The following is a 20,412-nucleotide window of genomic DNA, read 5'->3' on the forward strand; positions in this document are numbered from 1 at the left end:
TTGGCAAGCGCTGGGAGACATTGGCTGCCAGGAGAAATCGGCATCACCCTGGCACCCGCTCAGCAGCCCGGATGCCCCGTGCACCGCTGTGACCCAGGCTCAGCAAAATTTCATCTTTCCCTTGAGAGACTCGTGCGAAGGCGCCATCCGACACTCCCTGTGGTGTCTCACCTCTGCCGCCCTCCCCTCATCGCTGCCATGGCTTCCATTACATTCCGCCTCTCTCGTAGCGACTTGAATCGGACCATCTACGGGTGGATGTGGACGGGAGACCGCTGGCAAAGTGCCCCTGACGGTATCAAAGACCACGACATTCAGTATGTAGCGACTCACCATGGACCAAGGCCTTGTTGGCTCGTCCCGCCCTCACGCCTGTCCCTGGACTGCGATTGCTGTTGCCGCAAGGTATTGGTCGCCTCTACAGTTTGTGCTCAAGAATGGCATCCCTACCCCACAGTCCCTTCGTCACTTGGACAATTTTACCATCAACATCCGGCAGTAGGCAAGAGCCGATCCTCCTCTCGTGCAGCGTCAAAACACAGAGCGAATAATTCAAGCCCGCGAGCCTTCACTGCTTTTATTTTTCCAGTCGATTTCGGGTTTGGATGGGCAGGTGCCAGAACAAGAGAAAGGCTGTGTCCTCATCCCTTGAATAGCATCAAGCTAGCTGCCATGAGGCACATGCCAAAGAACAGGGCTGGGACCGTGTGCTTGCCCTCGCTGTCATAGCTCAGGGCCGTGGGAATGAGTTCGCGGAAGGAGATGTACACCATCATGCCGGACACCAGGCTGAAGAGGATAGCATAAGCCAAAATGTTGAGGTCCTCAGCTTCCGTCTGTGCGAGAATCAACCAACCCACCGCCCCAGCAATTGGCTCTGCTAGACCTGAGAGTGTGCCCCATAAAAATGCTCGCAGCCTACGCCGCACATCCGCCTCATGAGCACCTTCACAAAGACCGGATTTTGATCTCGCACGTTTTTTTGCTGCGAAACGTTTCCATCACAAACCTGCTGTTGGTTGCAAAGTAAATGGGCACCGCTACGCAAATGCCCTCTGGAATATTATGAATGGCAATGGCAACGCCCAAGGGAGCTCCCACCGACGGATCCTAGGGATCATGGCCAACAAGATGGTCCAGTGAGGTAAACCAACACCACGTCCAAAGCGCTCGATGTCATGGCCAAACGCCCGTGACCTACGCGCGCCGTAGCGACAAAGGTGGCCAGGCCTTCCGGAAAATTATGAAGGGCTATGGCAGTGCCCGTGATAAGCGCCATGAACACGAGTTTTTTGGCCGAGTTTTGCTGAATCTCTTGGGAGCCGTGTAAATTGACACCAGAATCCCGTCGCTCGATCAACACTTGCTCGGGACTAGTGTCCAGAGATCGGACCGAGACGGAGGCCAAGTCCTTTCCCTCCGCCAAGGCCGCGTCGACGTCGATGACCAGTCTGGTTTCGCGCGAGCGTGCAAGTGTGTTGAGACCCCACGCCTCAACCAGGTGCCGACGGCGAGAAAACAAACCAAAACGAGCTGGCACGAGCACAAGGGACCAAAGAGTTGAGAGACGAACTGGTGAGGTTGCCGTCGCAGACGGTCTTCTTCGCGATGCTGCAGCTCCAAAAGGGTGCTGCGCGCGTGATCGGCATGCCGATAGTTGGCCACAATTTCCACGTTTGTGTCGCACCCGTTGGAAGCAGCACGACCCCGCCTGGTGCTTGAACTCGGTGTCTGACAGCGGCATGAGAACAAAGAATCAATAAGAAGACGCTGACAGCGGCGGATACCTCCGCAATACGGTGTGGGAAACATGAGCCAGGCCCTGTGCCGGGACATACCCGGGAATTCCTGGTAGCAGCGCGCTCGAGGTCGCAAGCTGTTGTCTCTTGCAATGAAGCAGCATCCTGTTCCCCTGTGGGACTATGCTGATTGGCCCTGTCACTCACTGTGGCAGAGTCTTCGGCTTGAAATTGATAGAGCCAGTGGATGAAGATGTCCAGAAGGAACGTCAAGACGATCTGCCGAGGGCCCCCACAACGTTGGATGAAGATGATATGGCAAACGCAACGACCAAAGAGAAGGGGATTTGACCTACGCCGGCAAAAAAGGTGGCTGTTGCAGTATAATAGGCCTTTGCGGGGGCTTCGTAGGCCTCGACCGAAACGAGGCTCCGATTTACACCCTCCTGATCGTCAAAGTAGGCCTCAAATTCGTCCAAGCCTACGCGATTTCGCGATTTCCCGCCGACGTGGAAATCACGCGCATACAAATGAGATCCATTCGAGGGCATGCTTGAATTCTCACGGGATGTTGCCCGGAGCTTGGACAAGCGGCCTGGCGCAAACAGTGCTGCAAAAGAGAGACAACGAGGCACAGATTGGGCACACCTTTGAAGAAGATTTCGACAAAAGACACGTAGATCATGACACCAGCGGCCAGGGCCAAGCTCACGCCCAGCACGATCGGCTTGTAAAAGCTAGGAAAGAACACGACTGCCGACCCCAGTAGCGTAGCCATGCCAGAGCCTGGACAACCCAGCAAGATGAGCACAAGGACGTGGTCGAGCACCCAACACCAAGCACCAGCCAAAGCGCCATAAAGAAGAGAGGACTCGCACCGGCAGTCACTCCAAAAGCCAGGCCATAGTCAGCATTGCTGGACGTGCTCATATTGATGAGGTCGCCCTCGGCGCTAGCGCCTCGTCATCTGTATTAAGACCCAAGACCCCCACCGCGCAGAGCAAAAAAAAATGAATGGCTCCACCACCCACGGTCAACCCATCCATTCATTCGGCAGCCCTCAGCACGCTGTACACCCGCCTTCAACCCAGCACACCTGAGAAGAGCAGCGCGCTCCAGTCCCGAACTTGTTCGAGATGCACGGGTCGTCACACCCTCAACCAACTCCCAACAACAGCAGCTCCGACGCCCCCTACAGGCACATCAGCACGCGCACACACACGCACACACACACAAAGAAAAAAAGTCATAAAATGAAAATTTAATTTTAAAAAAATCAAAGAAACTCCAAGGGAAACCCCAAAGGAAGAGGGTTTTGTCGGGCTGTTTTTCCATAGAGAGATGGGACATGACGAACGGCAACGCCTTCCGACTGCTTCGCTGCTATGGGAGCCTGGGGGGCCGGGGGGCGGTTTGCTGCGGCGATGACGGCTGCTGATACCGCTGCTATTACTGCGTTTTAAGAGCTATGGCTGGTGTTGGGACTTTTTACGGCTAGAACGGCGACTTTTGCTGCCGCTGTGGGTGTTGACGACGACATGGCTGGATCGAGATGTTTGTTCCTTTTTGTTGCTGGCTGGCCATTCGGCGGCTTTTTGAGCTCAGATGCATGGCCAGTACCGACAGCATGTCCTTTACGTGGGTTTTCAAGAGTTGATTTTTCATTGAGGAAATGTTTTCTTGCTTGACCCTGGCTTCTTGACCCCCATCTCTCGCACTGACAGGAGGTCTGATGGGAGGCACCTCCAGCTTCAGCTTCAGCTTATTGACACGTTGGATTGGAAGAAAGAAAAGGAAAAGGGAGCAAGAACCACGCGAAAAACTGTTTTTGTCCGCAAGCACGTCAGCGTACAAGATGATCGCGCCCAAAGCGGTGCACGCGGCGCCTACTCGGCAGCCGCACGGCGCTGGCGCACCTTGCTTGGAGTCGACTATGCGAAGGAAGACAGCATTGCAGTGAGGGGCCAAAGGCATCGGCATAGACTGCCTCGCACACACATTTCGTGCAAATTTCGTGCAAATGACATACCCCGTTTGTTGCCGCAGCGGCTGCTGTGGCGGGCTCGGCCTTGGCCTTGGCCTGGGCAGGGCTCGAGTCGCAGCAAGTCACGGCGATACCAACGACCAAACCAATGGGGAGAAGTAGAACCAGGCTGATGATGATGCCCACGAAGATGGCGTTGAGGTTGGGATCGTTGACAATGTGAACATTGGCCACCAGCTCATCCAGACTCAAAAGAGTCGACTGTACAAGCATCGTGTGACCGGACCAGGTGAATAACAATCTGCGTCAGCGGGGCAAGGATGGGGGTGCTGGACCCAAGCAACCCACGGGGCCCATGCATGACGTACCCAAATCGCCGAGGGCTCGCCGGGGATTTCCAATGGAGACTCGCCCTCGTATCCACCGTGGGCAAAGGCTGCCATTGACTCGGCGTCACGATCACCCTGCAGTCACCATACAACGCCTCATGAGCTGTCTGACAGAGCTTGCGGCACGATAGGTGTACACAGAGGCCATGAGCCAACATCTGTTTCGTACGTGGTAGCGGTACATGTGGCCATCGTGCAAGAAAAAGAGGGTGGGGAAGCCTGGAACACCATTGGCGAGGACAAAGGCCCGTTGACGATCAGCACGGACTGCGATGTGAGCCAAAGTCGGTTCAGCAAGCAAGGCGTACCGCGAACGCCAAAGCGATTGCACGTGGCGTGTTCCTTCGTGCAGTCCACCTAAATTGTAGAATTTTTTGTTCGGCAGCCATGTTAGGAGTGAGGGAGTGAGCCGAGCCGAGCCGAGCCGAGCCGAATCATGCGGGAAGGGTAAACGGCAAGGACAGCGAGGAGGGCAAAGGCACACCTGCGCAACATTGACGGAAGAGCCTTCGACGAGATCAGCAAGTTTGCTCCAGGCCGCTACAATACCCACCCAGCGTGCAGTGTGGAGTGAGAGGCTTGCCGGGCGCAGTTTGGCCCAAACAGCCAAAGTGACGTTGCAGCTGCACACACGGCTTGCCGTGAGCCGCGTTGCCCATCCAACAACTTACGTGCCATGCGCTTGCAGTGACCACACCACGGGGCATAAAACTTGACAAACCACGAGCCCGTGGTCATACCGGTCGAGGCCTAACCACCGCGAGGCGCACCCCACGTCAGAAGCGCGCCACATCAGCGCACCACATCAGCTCATCGACCTCGTCAGCAGCCGATGCCCACATTCCATGTCCAACCACACCGCACCTGCGTATCATGCTCGAAATTGTCATCGCCCAAGATGACCACATCCCCGGCCTCAACACCATGTCCACCGACCAACATCAACACGGCCAGCCCCACAGCCAACACCCCGACCACCCCTGCACGTCGCACCGCCATCATCATCCAAGGTCACACAGAGAGAGAGAGAAAGAAAGAGACAGTGAGACAGAGAGAGAGAGAAAATCACTGGCAAGTGGATGTGTAACTCTAATAAATGCTACACTTTGGTGTATGTTATAAGCATGGCATATGTTACACTTTGTATATAGATCAGTTGCTTCCTCTCTCAATCTCTCTCAAACTCTCTCTCAAACTTTCTCTCAAACTCTCTCTCAAACTTTCTCTCTCTCTCTCTCTCTCTCTCTCTCTCTCTCTCTCTCTCTCTCTCTCTCTCTCTCTCTCTCTCTCTCTCTCTCTCTCTCTCTCTCTCTCTCTCTCTCTCTCTCTCTCTTACTCTTTCTCTCTCTCTCTCTCTCTCAAACTCTTCTGTCTCTCTCTCTCTCTTTCTCTCTCTCTCTCTCTTTCTCTCTCTCTCAAACTCTTTCTCAAACTTTCTCTCTCTCTCTCAAACTCTCTCTCTCTCAAAACTCTCAAACTCTTTGCTCAAATTCTCTCTCTCTCTTTTTTCTCGTCTTGTTGATCTCTGTGCGATGGCGGAACCAACTACACCGCCACCGCCAGAGGGCAGCGTGGCGTTGTCTCGTTCACATCCTCATTCCCCGCAGTATTCTCGACATGTTCATCGCGGCTCCATGTCAGGTAGGAGACCGGCGTCTTTGAGTTGTCTTGCAGGCGGGATGCCCCACATGGGCCGAGGGCAATCAAGACCAACTTTGCACGGCTCCGCGGTTCTCACTTGACCTCCCCCGCCACCCTTCCCTTCGCCTTGTCAATCATCATCTTGGCAGAGGCCCGACCCTCGACGGCTGGGCGGTTTGTCGCAAACTCACCACAGCCCGGCTTACCTGTTGGCCTTGGGTACGATCAGCACGGCCTCTTTGGGCAATGTCCACCTGAGTCGCTCGCGCGTTACCAGCTCGCCTCCCTTGCGCTCGCTCTCTCATGAAAACTGATGTACAGGCACCTGGCCCGCTCCCTGAGTGGATCGCCACGTTCTAGTCCCCGCATTCACCGGCGCTCTCGACCCATGCCCTTGGTTGGTCTGAATCCTGCCAATATTTTTGCGGGGCATGCAACTTGGCTGCGTTGGCGATAGCCATCAGGGACCCGGCTTGGCGCTGCGACCACAAAGCTCACGCTCCTTTGCCCCCCCCTCTCCGTCGCCGTGTAGAACATATACGCCACATCGCTTGACCTGCGGGCAATTTCTCCTGGAGAGCCCATGCTCGCCGACTCGCGTGTCGACAGCGCGGCCAGCCTCCGCAGGTTTGACCACAACATGAAACATCGCCACTGGCCCAGCCCGCATCCGCTCACGCGACCTTCTCCGTCACAACATAGTTTGCATGCCACACCCATGCGGGCTCAACTACGCCGCGTGCGTGGTTGGGAAGCCACCTCTCCCGTACGTCTCTTTCCTCCAACCCGCCGTGGACCAAACTTGCTTACTTACCACGACGAGTGGGCCCTAGAACACGTAGTCCCGCCCTCTGATCGGTGTGCAACCCGGCCCATGCAGATGGCAAAGGAAGGCCTGACTTTCAGCCTAGTGACAGGCAGCAGTACTGACCTCGATGAGGAACCACCTAGCCCTGCACCCCAGCCGGTACGATTGGCCTCCTCGATGCTTCGACGCGATGACCCTCGCGACCCCCATCTCTCACTTTTCATCCGGGGTGCCTGTTGCGCGATGGACATGATGCATATCCGACAGACCTCGCTGCGGCGATCTACAGGTTTGCCCCGCCTCGGCCGCGCCCAGTCCGACCCATATGGTGCAGTTTCAACCCGGTCCTTTGCCCCGCTCTTTGCCCCAGGCATTTCCATAGGTCTGGAAGGCGTACGCGGTGCCAATTTGCTCTATGGCGAAGGTCCCGACGCGCTTTCTGTCAGCACCGAGCGCTTTTTGGGTTCGGGTAAGAGCTGACACCTCCGCTCAAGTGCCCCAGCTGCTCTCCCCCCTTTCAAGTGAGCTAGCGCTCACTCGACCATGCCGACCTAGCCTCGTCTGCAGGCCCCAACGGTAGTTTTCTCCGCAGCGGGGCAGGGCCCCTCTCCAGTTCTTGGCTCTTCCAATCTGCGCTGGACATGACCAACCAAGCCTCGTACGTCGCCACGTGCTGGCCCCATTCCCCAAAGTCATATCTTGGACATATCCCCGTCCTTTGCTCAAGCTGCTCCATCTAACCACCGCTCGCTCGGACCTTTTATAAATAGGGAGGAGGGGCTGGTTCGGCGCCATCAAAACAAGGTTGTACTCTCCGTTGCTGCCAACGGACGCATTCTCACTGCCAACAGCAAGGCAACCGTTGTCTTTGGCTGGCAGGTGCGTCACACTTTTTGGTGCAGCCCTCCGGTGGCGCCAGGGGTCATATCTTCTGTGTCCCCCTTCCCCCCCTGAGACACTGCCCCGGCTTTCTTATTGGCCGCCTATCTTGTCCAGCCCTCGAAAATCATTGGCCATAGCATCGACGACTTTGTAGTCCGCGCTGAAGCCAGCTCCGGTGCCAGCCTGCTCGAACAGATGCTGTCACAGTCCGCTGCCATATCCCCCGAGGTAGGTACTGCTTGACAACAACGCCTTCTTTGCACTCTGCCCCTAGAGTGTGTGTACATTGACTGCCATTCTCCACCCTTTGATAACGAATTGGTCCCGCCTGTGAATAGCACAAAAATGCTGCCAGTGACGTTGTGGTCATCCTGACGGCCGATGGTGAGCAGCTGCCAGTCTCTCTGTGGATCAAATGCCTCGAGGACGAGCGCGCCGAAGCCCGCTACATCGCCATCATCGAGCCCATGCTGAGTGCCATCGCCTACCTGGCCGTCGATGCCCAAGCCCGGATAGGTGCGTGCCGCATTGCCAAAGACTTGACGCTGCCCCATCGGCAAGGCATGCGCGCTTTGCGCTTGTTCTCTTTCCCCCTTTTCCTTCTTCGACTTCTTCTTTCGCTTCCTGTCCCACTCACTCTCGTGGGTTGCCCCGCACGCTCCCAATAACAGTATGGGCTGACGATGAGTATTGCCAGTTGCACGATACGACGTCAGAGGTGCTGCGACATGAAACTCTTTTTGATCAGTTTCCCAGCTTATCCGCGGGGCAATGGAACGATGAGATCCTGCCAGCTGCGGCCCTACGCGCCCCAAACACCCGGCCAGCGTCAGCCGAAGGAGGGCCGACGCCACGCCACGCTATCATCGCACGTAGCAGCGAGCACAGTCAAAAGACCCCCACTGGCCCCCAGCGGCGACGCTCCAGCCGCCGCAGCAAGAACAGCACCACTAAGAGTGCCTCCACCCCTGACCCTGATGCCACGCTTTTGGACGATGTGGAACATTACAAAGCAACCTCGCCCTGCCCAGTCCTGCAGCTTCCTTCCTCGGACAACCACCGTGCTGTCAGCGTATTCTGCACGAGCTTTGGTCTCGAATCTCACGAGCACCCCGTACCGGTTCAGCTCGATATTTTCCGCGCGACCAGCTCTGAGAGGGAGGAGATTGCTGAGGCCGCTGCTGACTCGGCCGTCATGGATCATGATATCTACATTTTGACGCAGTCAATCTTTGTCCAGCTCTCAGGTGTTGTGACGATCCGCGAAGACGGCTCCATTTTCGGCGCCAACAACACCTTTGTGCGCCTCAAATTTGGCCAACAGCTGCCAGACATAGTCGACCAATCGATCGAGCTGCTGATTCCCGACTTTTACCGCGAGTCGGATGCGCTAAGTACGTTTGCAAGAGAGTTGTGCGTGATTTTGCACCAATTACTCTCAACTTATCAAGCACTGTACTCATGGCTACCCCCAACCCTGATGGCATGGATTTGACGTTTTGTACTCTCCTTTGTTGTTAGGCGCTACCATCTCGCCGTTGCAGCACTCGGATGCCTCCTCGCCCTGTTTTGGTGACCGGTCCTCGCTCGCGTCTTTATCATCGCAGCAACAGCTCCGCCGCCATATTTTTCAAGGCCAGCACGATGGTGTGGGCCGCCACCGCGACGGTGCCGAGTTCCCCATCTCATACTTGGTAAGCCATGCCATGCAATGCGATGCGCCAAAATCTTCGTTCTGGAGCTTGCACTGACGACTCTGCACTGTCTAGATCAAGCGCGTGCAGCTGAAAACGGGAAGCTCGCTCTTCGTCGTGAGCATTACCGTCATTGATGCGCCCGTCCTTTTTCATGGACCGCTTTCTGGGTGTGTCATCGATTTCTGCCCGGTCACCGTACGGGCTCGCTTCGAACACCTCTTGATTTGTGCTTGGTCGGCCTGGCTGGTCGGGGACCGTGAATTTTCTTTTTGGCTCTCCAGCTCACTCGAGCTCACCCTCCATCCTACGCCCCCATAGCAATGCCAGTGCTCGGCAGTCCTTCTCCATGTCGATGGCAATGCACCGACACAGCCACACAGCGCTGGTAAGTCTCGGCTTTCAGCACTTTTGAAGCTGGGCAAGCCAGAATCTGCCGCGGTTCTCGCGCCCTTTGAGCTCCTCGCTTACGAGTTTGCTCATCCTTGAGAATCACTGGGCCCTCAAATCCACCCCTCTGTGCCCCACTGCTGGATAGGACTCGTCGTCCATGTCTGACTACAAGCCAGTGGCTCATCGCAGCGCAACCCAATTGAATCGTTCCCTCCAAAGCACAGATGACAATTCTTTGGTTGGTTTAGAGTGCCCCGTGTTGTTCCTCTGTGTCGTCTCATCTGAGTCGGCAGACCCATCTTCACGCTCATGTTCGTCTGCACAGTTTTTGGATGGTCGGCTGCTCGAGGAGTATCAGATTGGTGAACAACTGGGTTCAGGTGGCTTTGGCTTTGTCTGCCGAGCAAAGTGCCGTGCCGATGGCAGCTATGCTGTGGTACGTCGTTTTAACACAAACAATCGGCTGTAAACGGACCCGGGCGTCGTTGTCGCGGATACTCTGAGATGCGCTGTCTCATGTTGCAAGTGGTGCAGGTCAAATTCATCGTCAAGGATAAGGTGCCGGCTGACAATTGGATGGAACGCACCTCGGCCGTGCACATCATCGTGCCCGAAGAGGGAGATGCTTTCGACAACGATGGTAGGGCGACTTGTCCCAAGGCTTTGGATGTAGCATTTGCGATTGTCGTGCACATGCACCCGCGCCCTGACCGTGCTGGGTATAACTGCGTGCATTTATTGTCTGCAGGGCCAGTTCCGGCCGAGATTGCCATCCTATGCCAACTGCAACACCCTAACATCATTCACGTCGATGCAGTCTACGAGAACGACAGCTTTTATCAGGTCGGCTAGTCGACGCCTTGTACCAGACTGCAAGCGTGCTGCATTCTTTCCTAATTTTGCAATTTTGCCCCCCGTTGCAGATGGTCTTTCCGGAAACCTGCCCGGGCTTTGATCTCAGCGAATTTATCGACTCTAATGGTGGTCTTGAGGAACCGCTGTGCAGCTATCTCTTTCGACAGGTGTGTGCTTGGTGGCATATCCCAGAATTGTGGGTTCGATGTGGCAACCGGCAGCAGCTCGCTCAACTTACATTGCATCCCGTTGACAGCTGGCTGAGGCAGTGGCGTACCTACACGATCATGGCATTTGCCATCGCGACATCAAATGCGAGAATGTACTGGTGGTATGTGGCTTTGAAAGACTAGCTCTGCGGGCCTCACTTTTTTTTTTTTTTTTTTTTTTTTTTTTTTTTTTTTTTTTTAACCGTTGTTGCAGCTATTCCAATGACCCTGTATGCGTGCTCACCGCCGGGCTGCTCCCCGTGGCATGCGATCAGAACTTTGATTTGCGTGTTCAGCTGATTGATTTTGGAAGTGCCACTCATTTTACGGAAGACACACGATTCAGCGTGTTTCCGGGCACCATCGAGTACTGCTGCCCCCGCATTCTCTGCGGCGAAAAGTAAGCACCATGCCCATGATGTCATCTCCAGACACATGATATATTGAGTGGTTGAGAGTTTGCCCAGAGCTTTCAAGCCACGTGCGGTTGACTTGATTCCAAGCCCCGTCGATGTCTATTTGTGCTTGCTTGTATTCTTCTTCACTTTCAAGAAGTGGGAGCTCACGGCCTTGACCTGTGTTCATAGCTACTATGGACCGGATTTGGACGTTTATGCACTGGGCTTTACCCTCTACATGCTTGTCTTCTCTGAGCAGCCTTTCTTCGACGTGGAGGAAAAACTTCAAGGCATTCTCTTGCCACCTCGCGTCATCTCAAAGACCTTGCTGAGGTTCGTTGGTCGCTCGTGGTCCAAACTCTGGCTTTTGGGTGGGAAAAAGTGCGCTATTCAGGTGCAACCAGTTCATAAGATATGAAGGGGGGCATCCTTCACTTGGCTGTAGCCCTCACCACACTCTCCTGTTCGGCACCTTGCATCAAGCTTGCTGCGTCTCATGCTGAATCCCGATCCACACACTCGTGTAACCATGGCCGAAGTCCGCCAGGACCCGTGGTGTCAAACGGTATGTGATATGGTCACGTCTTGATCGCGACTGTTCTGCTTCCAAGACTGACTCGATGATGTGCGGCAACCCCTATCAGGACGTGTCAGAGAATGTGCTGGCAATTGCTGAAAGTGAGCAATGGCAGGCCTCTCGGATGGATATGGAGGCTGAAGTAAGTCATCACTGTACATTTTGTGTTTGTGTGGATGGTCCTGCTGTGGTTTATCGCCACCGGCAACAACAGGCCTGACAAGAGCTCGCTCGTCCATTCCGACGACTGAAGTGAATCCTCACCGATGTACCGATCATTCCGCAGCGGCATGAGGCGTTTGAAGTGCGCAGCGTCCCGACGTCACCACGTCGTCAATCCAGCTTGACCATCTTGTCGGGCATTGTGTCTCGCCGTGACTCCACTGAGGATGCCGAAGAGGCAGCGCGCCAGAGCGTGATCAAAACCTTGATGGCGTCAGGGGTAGACATCAAGTCTTTGCAAGGCCACGTGAGTATCTAGCATGCCATGGGACAGCCAGCTGCTGGCATGCGTGTGGGCAAGGATCAGCATGAGTCCTTCAAGTCCTGTTTTGTTTCCTTTTGCTTCCGCTCGTGAGCTTTTGAAGCGAAGCATGTGAGTGTATTCAGAGGGTAAGATCTCTGCAAATAAATGATGATTGTGACGGCTGAGCCGATTCCAACTAATGAAGCGAATTGTGGCACCCGAGCCTCTTCTTCTCTCTTCTTTGTTTTTTTTTTTTTTTTATGCAAATTTTCCTCTTTCCTTGTTCTTTTTGTTTGTTCTCTATTCTTCCTCGAGAGTTCCGATGTCGAGTGTTTGTTTGCTTCCTAATTGACAGCGTGTGAATTCTTCTTTGAGGAGACAATGATACCAGTTCTCGAATGAAACGACTGACTGGAAACCAGAAGGGCGCAGGCGCGCTGGCATAGAAAACTATCATGAGGCACAGCCATCTGCTCAAGCCAGCTTGACACACACATCACGCACGACCTGCAGACAACGGTAAATCTGATCTTCCTCAATGCACAATGGGGGCTTGAAACTGCGCGCCGGTGCAGGCCCGGAATGAGGATTGAGGATGGCCATGAAAGAAAGGATATGCCTCCCGCACGGTGCGCACATTGCTCGTTTAGCCACATCCCATGGAATAGTACATACCGGAGGACATGTGAATGAATGCCACCCTTGCCAAGAACAATACCATGATCCAGACACTCTTGCAGAATGGCCGGCATGTGCGGGTGTTTCTTGGCAGCTGACGGCACGCGCAGGTGGAGGCCTGCCGACATTGGGATCATGGGACGCGTGACACCACCACAGTTGCAAATACAACGCTTGGCCTTTGGCAAGGAGAAAAGACGACGAGTCGAGCGAATCGGGCAAAGGCCAATGCCTTGATCCTCTGCAAGCTAGAGCAACGCACCGAGGAACAGGCCACGACCCGTCACGCGCTCAAAGACGTGTGGGTGCTCGTCACAAAGCGATTCGAGACCGCTGCGCAAGAAGGCGCCCATACTGGCGGCGCGAGCAACGAGATTATCTTCTTCAATCGCAGCCATCACGGCCAGGCCTGATGGAGTTGAGAGGCGTGCACACAAGAGCAAAGGAGCGCTGGTTAATGGAACGCAAAAGGGACAGGCGTGGGGCTCCATCACACGGCATGGCAGCAACACACAACAAAACGGAACAAAATGAATGGACTTGTTGCCTGCCATTCATCAAGTGCTCACCAGCGGCAGCAGCGGGGGGGTTGCCACCGAAGGTGGAAAAGAGCTTGGCATCTTCGATAGCCTCGGCCAATTCAGTACGACAAACTACCGCGCCCAGGGGAAAACCATTGCCGATCGGCTTGCCTGCATGTGCAGAAACGATTTGGCAGGCCAATGGTCAGCTATCTACTTTCAAATCGCTCAAGCTCACTGTTTGAACCCCTGTTGGAGAATACCAACCCATTGTCACGATATCCGGGATGACGCCATCCCGTTCAAAGCCCCAAAAGGTGCCGCAGCGTCCAAAGCCCGTTTGCACCTGAACCCCAGGAGTGCGAGGAGGAGAACGATGGTAAATTTGAAACTGATTCCGCCCATTGCCCTCAAATTTTGACATTTCGCCTCTGGGCACAAACCTCATCGGCAATGGTGATGCCCCCCAATTGCTGCACATGGTCAAACACCTCCTTCAAGTACTCGTCGGGCCAGTCGACGTTGCCGCCGACCCCCTGGACAGTCTCGGCGATGAAGGCTGCGGGAGCGCTGCACGTGGGATGATATCAGGCAGGCAAAGGGTGAAGGAAGATCTGATGGGACAAAAAAAAAAAGTTGCGACTGTAAAGCACGTGGCAATCGGCTCAGATATCATCGGATCGTACGATTCTGCCGTGCCATCACCGTCCAGTACCGCCTTGCTGCTCGCCACGCCCTCTTCCAAAGTCTACTCATGAAGCATGGATATGAGCCCAGCTGACAGCGAGAGCTCTTGATGAAGTTGATACTCATGTTGCACGTTTCTTACCCAGGGCATTGGAACCACAGCTGTACGAGAAAACTGGACCCCGTCGCCGCGAACACAGGAGCACAATGGAAATGCAGCAAAGCATGAGCAGTGTCAGGGCGCCGCCACTACGCACACCTGGCTACCGCGTTTGATGGTGGCCTGGCATTTCAATCCACAAGCTTCTTGATTGGGGTCCATACCGCAGACGCGTCGCTGCCCTTGCTAGCGCTGATGCCGGTGGAGGAGGATGAGTTGATCTCGTTGATGGCAGAGGTGATGCCATGATAGCAGTTCTGGTGTTTGCACGAGAAGGTCCGTGAGAAACAGGCACTCGAGCCCACACTCATACACTCTTACATGGCTACTCAAGCGACTGCGATGCTGACCTCGATGGCTACGATTCGCTGGCGACCCGTGTAGTCACGGGCAATTTGCATGGCCAAGTCGTTGGCTTCAGAGCCACTGTTGACCAGGAAAACTGACCAGCCCTGACCGGACGGGATTCAAGCGAGCCGATCATCGACACGCGACAACAAGATGACTTGAAAGCGTCACAAAAGGCACAAATACAGCGTGCAAGCACACGACTCGTTGCCCCGAGAATGGAGAAGAGGTGCGCGACGCAAGGAGGCCAACCTTGCCAGTGGGTGATTCGGGCATCTTGCTGATGAGTGCGTCGATATAACTAAAGGCCAGACAGGAAAGAGGCTCAGAAACGCAGTAGCGCATGCACCTAGGGCGAGCCTGACAAACCCAAAGGAGCCTGGGGAACACGAGGCGCGAGCTCAATATGCAATGTACCGGGGCGTAACCTCGGATAGAAAGCGAGTCGAGAGTGAGCTCTTGAGCATCTGAGCATAGACGGCCTCTGCCACGCGCGCATCACTGTGGCCGATCTAGAAAAGGCACCATCAGGAAACATGGTCAGGAATCGCAGAGTGCAAACCGGAGCAACTGAGGTGCACCCTTTTGATTCATCGCGATCCCACCCACCTGATGGACGTTGTTATAAAAGTCAATGTATTCCCGGCCTTGGTAATCGGTAAGGACGGCTCGGCGCGCCTCGACAATCAAGAGGGGCTACATGTTACACAGACCCGGGCCGGGCCGAGCCGAGCAGGCGCCATGTTGGAGCTGTGAGGCAAACGCGTGTGGCACGCACGTGCAGAACTAGGCAGGGGGAAATCATACCTCATCGAAAAAGGTATACAAGGATCGGGTATGATTCTCCCATGTCTGGCGGAGCTTGTCGTATGAAAGAGGCGGCGCCGCGGTAGCACCGAACCGCAGCTGCAGACGCAGCGGGGCATGGCTCACCGGCCGTGCAGACCGCATCAGGCTGCCCAGCACTCGAGCCCCATGTTGACGAATCGCCATTATTACGGTCTCCGTACCCCCACGATCCTACCACACACACACACACACACACACACACACACACATACACCACGTCAGCATCCAGATCCGCGTCCACATGCACCTCCGCGCACCACCCAGGGAAGGACGGAAGAGCAGGAGCCGTCTCGCTCCCCCGCACACACACACACACACTGAATGCGCTCTTACCGCAAAAAAAAAAATCAAAATCAAATCAACTTGTAGGTATTGGGACTTTATGTAGATGAACATGAGGTTATTGCGGTTATGTTAATATGCAATGTTCAAGTTATTGTATTGTATTCTGATGATAGTGCGCAGTGTGGATGTGACACTAGATTTGTCAGATGATTCGGTGTGACTGTATCTCACTGTGTTCGCTATCTGTGATTTCTTCTGCAAATCTCTCTCTCTCTCTCTCTCTCTCTCTCTCTCTCTCTCTCTCTCTCTCTCTCTCTCTCTGTTTTTCCATTTTATCTCTCAGAGTTGAAACGACCAAGAATGGCAGCGGGGATGACCCGGTTGGGCGTGCTGCTGCTTGTGGGCTTGGCCCTGGCTCACAATGTGGTTGCTGTGACCGTTGAGCCGTCAACCTGTCGATCGTGCGAGGTAAAGGGTGTACTGTGGACGCTTTGGCGCCTCGGAGGGCCTGGATGAACCGCGCGCACCTGCCATGACTTGACGCTCTCTGGCTTTGCGCCTGAATGGCTGGCATGTTAGATTGTCATCTCGGATATTGAAGCCGCTTTGGAGGCAAACTCGACCCAAGAGGTGCGTAGCGCGTGGCCCGTGTCAGTTCGTCAGCCACCCCGCCTCCCCACGTTGTGGTTGATGCGTTTTGACCTCCTCATGGTCATGTGTTGGTGTTTCAGGCCATCATCTCCAAGCTCGAGGAAATTTGCAACTTGCTGCCCGCCAGCGATCGCTATCAGGTCGATAAGCAGCGCCTGCCCACCATGCTCTGCTTCCACTCCGTTGGGACGCGTAGCATGAGTTTCCAGATCTTGCGCCCCACTTCATCCTTGCACTCATGACCCCCTCCCCGCCTCGCACTTCCGATTTCCCGTCTGCCCCCCGCTCCTGATGAAATTTCTGAATCACTCTTTCGGGCTTGATGCAGTGCCGCAATCAAGTTGTGCGCCTGCTGCCCCAGCTGAATCAATCTCTGGACTCGATTGTCACCAAGGTACGTACACCCGCCGCGTGGCCAATTCCCAGCAGCCGTGGCCCGCCGTACCCACTCAACTCGTGCATGTGGCCGGTCGCACTGCAGTACTCGCCCCGAGCCCTCTGCTCAATGCTAGGAACGTGTCAAGTCGATTGCTGTGCAACCCCGTATCTGCCGGAACAAATTCACATTGCCCTCACCACGGACCCCTCGGAAATGGTTGTCATGTGGACCACCTTGGACGTACGTGCCTGGCCTGAACAGCAGCCAGTCGCCCCGAGCCATCCATCGCCTTTACCTGCTGTGGCCTGTAAAGGCTGTACTCACCCCATCTGCCTCATGTTTAGGCCACGCCCACCCCCACGGTCATCTTTGGCACATCATCGACAGACCTGAACCGCAACGTGTCGGCTACGCAAACGTCCTATTCCTATGGTGGTTGGAATGGTCACATCAATACGGCCAAATTGACTGGTCTTGCTCACAACACCACGTACTACTACCGCGTCGGGGATGCCAGCGTGGCACCCGACTACTGGATGAAGCCCGCTTGGAGCCAGCCTCGCGAGCTTGCCTTTACCACCCCACTCCCAGCTGGCCCCACCCAGTCCACTCGCATCGCTGTCATCGGCGATGCCGGCGCAACTGACGCCAGCCTGCTAACGTGCGCCCCTGTTTCTGTGTTCCCCCGTACCCCCTTCTTTGAAGCCAAACATGTGGCCCGTTCTCACCACCACCGACCCATGTCCTTTAGGTTTTCTCGTCTCCTCATTGAGCGAGACAGCGCATATCAGTTGTTGCTGCACGACGGTGATATTGGGTGCGACTCGACTCGTCCGGCAACACAATTTCGCTTCAGATCTCATCTGTGAGTCCCTTGCTCTTTTGTCGGTATAGCTATGCAGATGGCTACCAAGCCATCTGGGATGAGCACATGCGCAAAATGGAGAGCATTGCGGCCTACGTGCCCATGATGACCTCGCCAGGCAATCACGAGGGCTTTTACAACTTCCACCCCTACAAATACCGCTTCACCATGCCGGCCAACGAAAGCGGCTCTTCGGATCCTCTGTACTACAGCTTCAACTACGGCAACATGCATATTGTCTCGCTCAACTCGGAAGGCTTCATGGGTCTCTCCGCCCAAGCCATCACACCGACCTCGCCCATGTACACGTGGCTGGCCAAGGTCAGAGCGCCTACCCATTGCTTGCGCAAGGCCCTGGCTTCTTCGACACATGCTCACGTGCTTGAGGCCTCTTTCGCTGCCCAGGACCTTGCTGCCGTCAACCGCAGCGTCACCCCCTGGCTCGTGGTGATGCTCCACCGCCCTCTGTACTGCAGCGAGCACGTATGTGTGGACACCTCCACCTGCCTTCCCTTGCATTCGCGCATGAGACGCCACAGGCTTGGCTGACCCTACCCCACGCTTTTCCAGGATCATGATTGTGAGGCGGAAGCCACGGTGCTCCGCGACGGCCTTGAGGCACTCTTTGTGAACAACTCGGTGGATCTGGTTATCCAGGCGCATCGCCACAACTACCAAGTGACCTGGCCCACGGCATTCGGAACCAACACCAGCCTTGACTACGTGGCCCCGACCGCCCCGGTTTACATTGTCAACGGTGCCGCAGGGGTACGTATTCTGCTGCGTCCCTCGGTGCTGAGCGCATGGAGTTGTTGCCCTGGGCAAAGTGGCGACCGTCTCGGTTCTCGACCCTGTGTGCAATCAAGCTAACCTGTGAGTGTTCAATCTCTCTCACTCTCTTTCTCCTCTGACCTTGGCTCTGTAGAACAAGGAGCATACCATGGGACCGGGCTCTTGTGAGCAATCTTGGTGCCGCATTGGGCTCGAAGAATATGGCTACGGTTGGTATCGAGCGGGCAATTTGAGTGTGCGGCGTGTGCATGTTCAGACTTGTTATCCCATCTTTTTTTTTTTTTTTTTTTTTTTGTTTGTTTGTTTGTTTGTTTGCTTTGTTGTTTTGTTTTTCTAATTGGGACACGCTGGGTGCCATGCACGGACCAATAGCCATTATGACAAGCAGTGACCCCACCAAGCTGCAATGGACTTATTACGCCTCGGCTGATGGCAGTGTGCTGGACGAGTTTACGATTACCCGACCCTCGCACCCCATCGAAGCCTAGGAGACATTTGTTGTGGTCGCTGACGACAACATCATCGTACACTTGATATCAATTCAGGATTTCCAAAATCTTCTCTGACCAGCTTTGTAGCCTGATGGCGCTTGTTTTCCAGCTTTTTGTTCTATCCACGATGCTCGCACACCAATTGGGCCACTCCGGGCCTGGACTTGATCGCGGCGAGAAGGAGCGGCCCGCCTTTGGATTGACCCATCATCTCCAAAAGGTGGGGTCGTGTGCCAGCTTGCTCTTGAAGGTTTCATACCACTTGTTGATACAACCAATGGGAAACCAGCTATCACCACCCTGTGCTGCGCGAGCGGCTGCCTCTTGCTGCGTGACGGCAAAGCTACCCACAAAATCCACGAGGTTTTGCGCAGTGTAGTCGATAAAGGCAGAAAAGTCTGACGCGTTGGACACGCTGCGGAAATAGAGCGATGGAGCGATGGGAACGTCGGTCAAAAGCCAAAACGAGAACGAGAAGGAGATGAAATAAGCGCAGATAGGAGGCACCGATAACGGTAATCGACCATCTCTGAAACTGGCCGGCGGTAGCTCGGGAGCATGCACGCACCTAGACTTGTAAGCCGCAGTCTTGCCCATCAGCTCCTGCAAGGGCTCCAAGGAAACGCCAATCTGAGCAATGTCTAATGAAGGCTGCTGGCTCATGGCCCCAAACGGCATGTCCGTGGCTGCATGTGGCTTGACCTGGCCCAGAGAGCAAGTCCGAAAGAACAACGGAGTGGATGGGTCATGAGACACTGGCGGTAGGCATATCCTCCCCGTCGTGGTGCAAGCGCAGAAGGCATCATCGCATGGGGCGAGTGCAAAGACCAGGAGAGCTTTGTACCTTGACAATGCGAAAAAGCGCCGAAGGCTTCTCGTTGCAGATATAACCGAGGTAGTGCCAACCTTGCTCCGACCCGGGCCAACAGATGTAGATGCCAGCTCCAGCCCCATCAGGCAAGGGTGCTTGTGTGAAGACCTGAACGAGCACGACATGGACATGACCAGCACCAGGCCGCATGGCGCATGGGCGCAAATGAGTACAACCCCAAGATGATGAGCGACATGAAGCAAGCCAGGGACTTGGCCGCATGATGTGAACCATGCATATCAAAAGATACGATGAAGCCGCGAGATAGCCACGTACGGAAATGTGGTTGACTGACTCGGGAGCGGGCAATGGGAAGACAAATTGCGTCCCTTCCGGATTGACCTGGGGTCGCCAAAGCATCAGAGCGTAAGGATGGCACGTGAAGGGAGCGGAGCAATGTCTTCAGCACGTCAAAGCGGGTGTACCTGTTCCGGGTTGAAGTCGACCAGGCGGCCTGGTACGAGCAGACCCAGCATGTCGACGGCTAAACGGCCGAAAAGTCACGCGCACCCAGCACCACTCGTTTCAAACCCTAGCTCAAATCAGCCACGGCTCAGGAACCAAAAGCCGCGTCCATCCGCCACTGATAGGCAATCAATCCAGCGGAAACCAGCACGAGGCGGCGAGCGGGTGTGTGTGTGTGTGTGTGTGTGTGTGTCTGCGCGCGCGAGAGAGAGAATCTCAAAAAAATGTGAAAATTTGAGGAAAAATTTTGATTAAAAGAGGGATGACAATAATCTCAACAGATACTGCATCTTCTCACAGAAGCCGCCACACCACTATACCTATATATCACATCA

At 55.0% G+C, this 20,412-nt stretch overlaps 5 protein-coding genes across 5 annotated transcripts; 2 read left to right on the forward strand and 3 right to left on the reverse strand.

Annotated features, from left to right (window-relative positions):
• Positions 1-579: 579 nt before the first annotated feature.
• On the reverse strand, positions 580-2,965 carry MONBRDRAFT_32743 (uncharacterized protein). The gene is made up of 9 exons (XM_001746610.1): positions 2,836-2,965; positions 2,618-2,706; positions 2,388-2,525; positions 2,096-2,220; positions 1,839-2,018; positions 1,574-1,731; positions 1,202-1,373; positions 1,010-1,110; positions 580-789 (listed from the first exon to the last, which is right to left on the reverse strand). The coding sequence occupies exons 2-9, from the start codon at positions 2,667-2,669 to the stop codon at positions 642-644; spliced, it is 1,074 nt and encodes a 357-aa protein (XP_001746662.1). The 5' UTR covers positions 2,670-2,706; positions 2,836-2,965; the 3' UTR covers positions 580-641.
• A 268-nt stretch (positions 2,966-3,233) lies between these two features.
• On the reverse strand, positions 3,234-4,771 carry MONBRDRAFT_26127 (uncharacterized protein; the record flags this gene model as incomplete). Its single annotated transcript, XM_001746611.1, has 6 exons — positions 3,234-3,561; positions 3,656-3,726; positions 3,769-3,984; positions 4,092-4,187; positions 4,282-4,469; positions 4,666-4,771. 6 exons carry the CDS (start codon positions 4,769-4,771, stop codon positions 3,234-3,236), a joined length of 1,005 nt encoding a protein of 334 aa, XP_001746663.1.
• Positions 4,772-5,010: 239 nt separating this feature from the next.
• MONBRDRAFT_32745 (uncharacterized protein) lies at positions 5,011-12,185 on the forward strand (the record flags this gene model as incomplete). The annotated part of the gene is made up of 29 exons (XM_001746484.1): positions 5,011-5,154; positions 5,264-5,753; positions 5,903-5,972; positions 6,075-6,150; positions 6,286-6,380; positions 6,456-6,519; positions 6,634-6,720; positions 6,829-6,850; positions 6,944-7,030; positions 7,129-7,219; positions 7,332-7,440; positions 7,558-7,671; positions 7,782-7,959; positions 8,115-8,837; positions 8,965-9,137; positions 9,213-9,307; positions 9,459-9,525; positions 9,676-9,768; positions 9,856-9,966; positions 10,065-10,170; positions 10,279-10,373; positions 10,454-10,552; positions 10,642-10,716; positions 10,870-10,994; positions 11,182-11,325; positions 11,476-11,557; positions 11,637-11,711; positions 11,856-12,038; positions 12,066-12,185. The coding sequence occupies 29 exons, from the start codon at positions 5,011-5,013 to the stop codon at positions 12,144-12,146; spliced, it is 3,954 nt and encodes a 1,317-aa protein (XP_001746536.1). The 3' UTR covers positions 12,147-12,185.
• A 324-nt stretch (positions 12,186-12,509) lies between these two features.
• MONBRDRAFT_26129 (uncharacterized protein) lies at positions 12,510-15,380 on the reverse strand (the record flags this gene model as incomplete). The annotated part of the gene is made up of 13 exons (XM_001746612.1): positions 12,510-12,594; positions 12,711-12,831; positions 12,976-13,122; positions 13,283-13,405; positions 13,502-13,580; positions 13,678-13,804; positions 13,921-13,982; positions 14,246-14,338; positions 14,432-14,533; positions 14,682-14,778; positions 14,847-14,941; positions 15,039-15,125; positions 15,237-15,380. The coding sequence occupies 13 exons, from the start codon at positions 15,378-15,380 to the stop codon at positions 12,510-12,512; spliced, it is 1,362 nt and encodes a 453-aa protein (XP_001746664.1).
• Positions 15,381-15,769: 389 nt separating this feature from the next.
• On the forward strand, positions 15,770-18,738 carry MONBRDRAFT_32746 (uncharacterized protein; the record flags this gene model as incomplete). The annotated part of the gene is made up of 10 exons (XM_001746485.1): positions 15,770-15,943; positions 16,143-16,193; positions 16,295-16,354; positions 16,543-16,608; positions 16,696-16,833; positions 16,938-17,410; positions 17,488-17,779; positions 18,029-18,226; positions 18,384-18,459; positions 18,623-18,738. The coding sequence occupies 10 exons, from the start codon at positions 15,770-15,772 to the stop codon at positions 18,736-18,738; spliced, it is 1,644 nt and encodes a 547-aa protein (XP_001746537.1).
• Positions 18,739-20,412: the final 1,674 nt, after the last annotated feature.

The sequence above is a fragment of the Monosiga brevicollis genome, genomic scaffold, assembly GCF_000002865.3.
Source record: "Monosiga brevicollis MX1 MONBRscaffold_13 genomic scaffold, whole genome shotgun sequence".
NCBI lineage: Eukaryota > Choanoflagellata > Craspedida > Salpingoecidae > Monosiga > Monosiga brevicollis.

What these genes read in the sequence shown, in the direction of transcription:
- MONBRDRAFT_32743 (XM_001746610.1), bottom strand. Translation starts at nt 2,669, where the DNA reads ATGAGCACGTCCAGCAATGCTGACTATGGCCTGGCTTTTGGAGTGACT. An exon ending in CAGCCACCTTTTTTGCCGGC is followed by an intron (nt 2,019 to 2,095) that starts GTAGGTCAAATC and finishes GGCCCTCGGCAG; the next exon opens with ATCGTCTTGACGTTCCTTCT. An exon ending in CTGCTACCAGGAATTCCCGG is followed by an intron (nt 1,732 to 1,838) that starts GTATGTCCCGGC and finishes TGCCGCTGTCAG; the next exon opens with ACACCGAGTTCAAGCACCAG.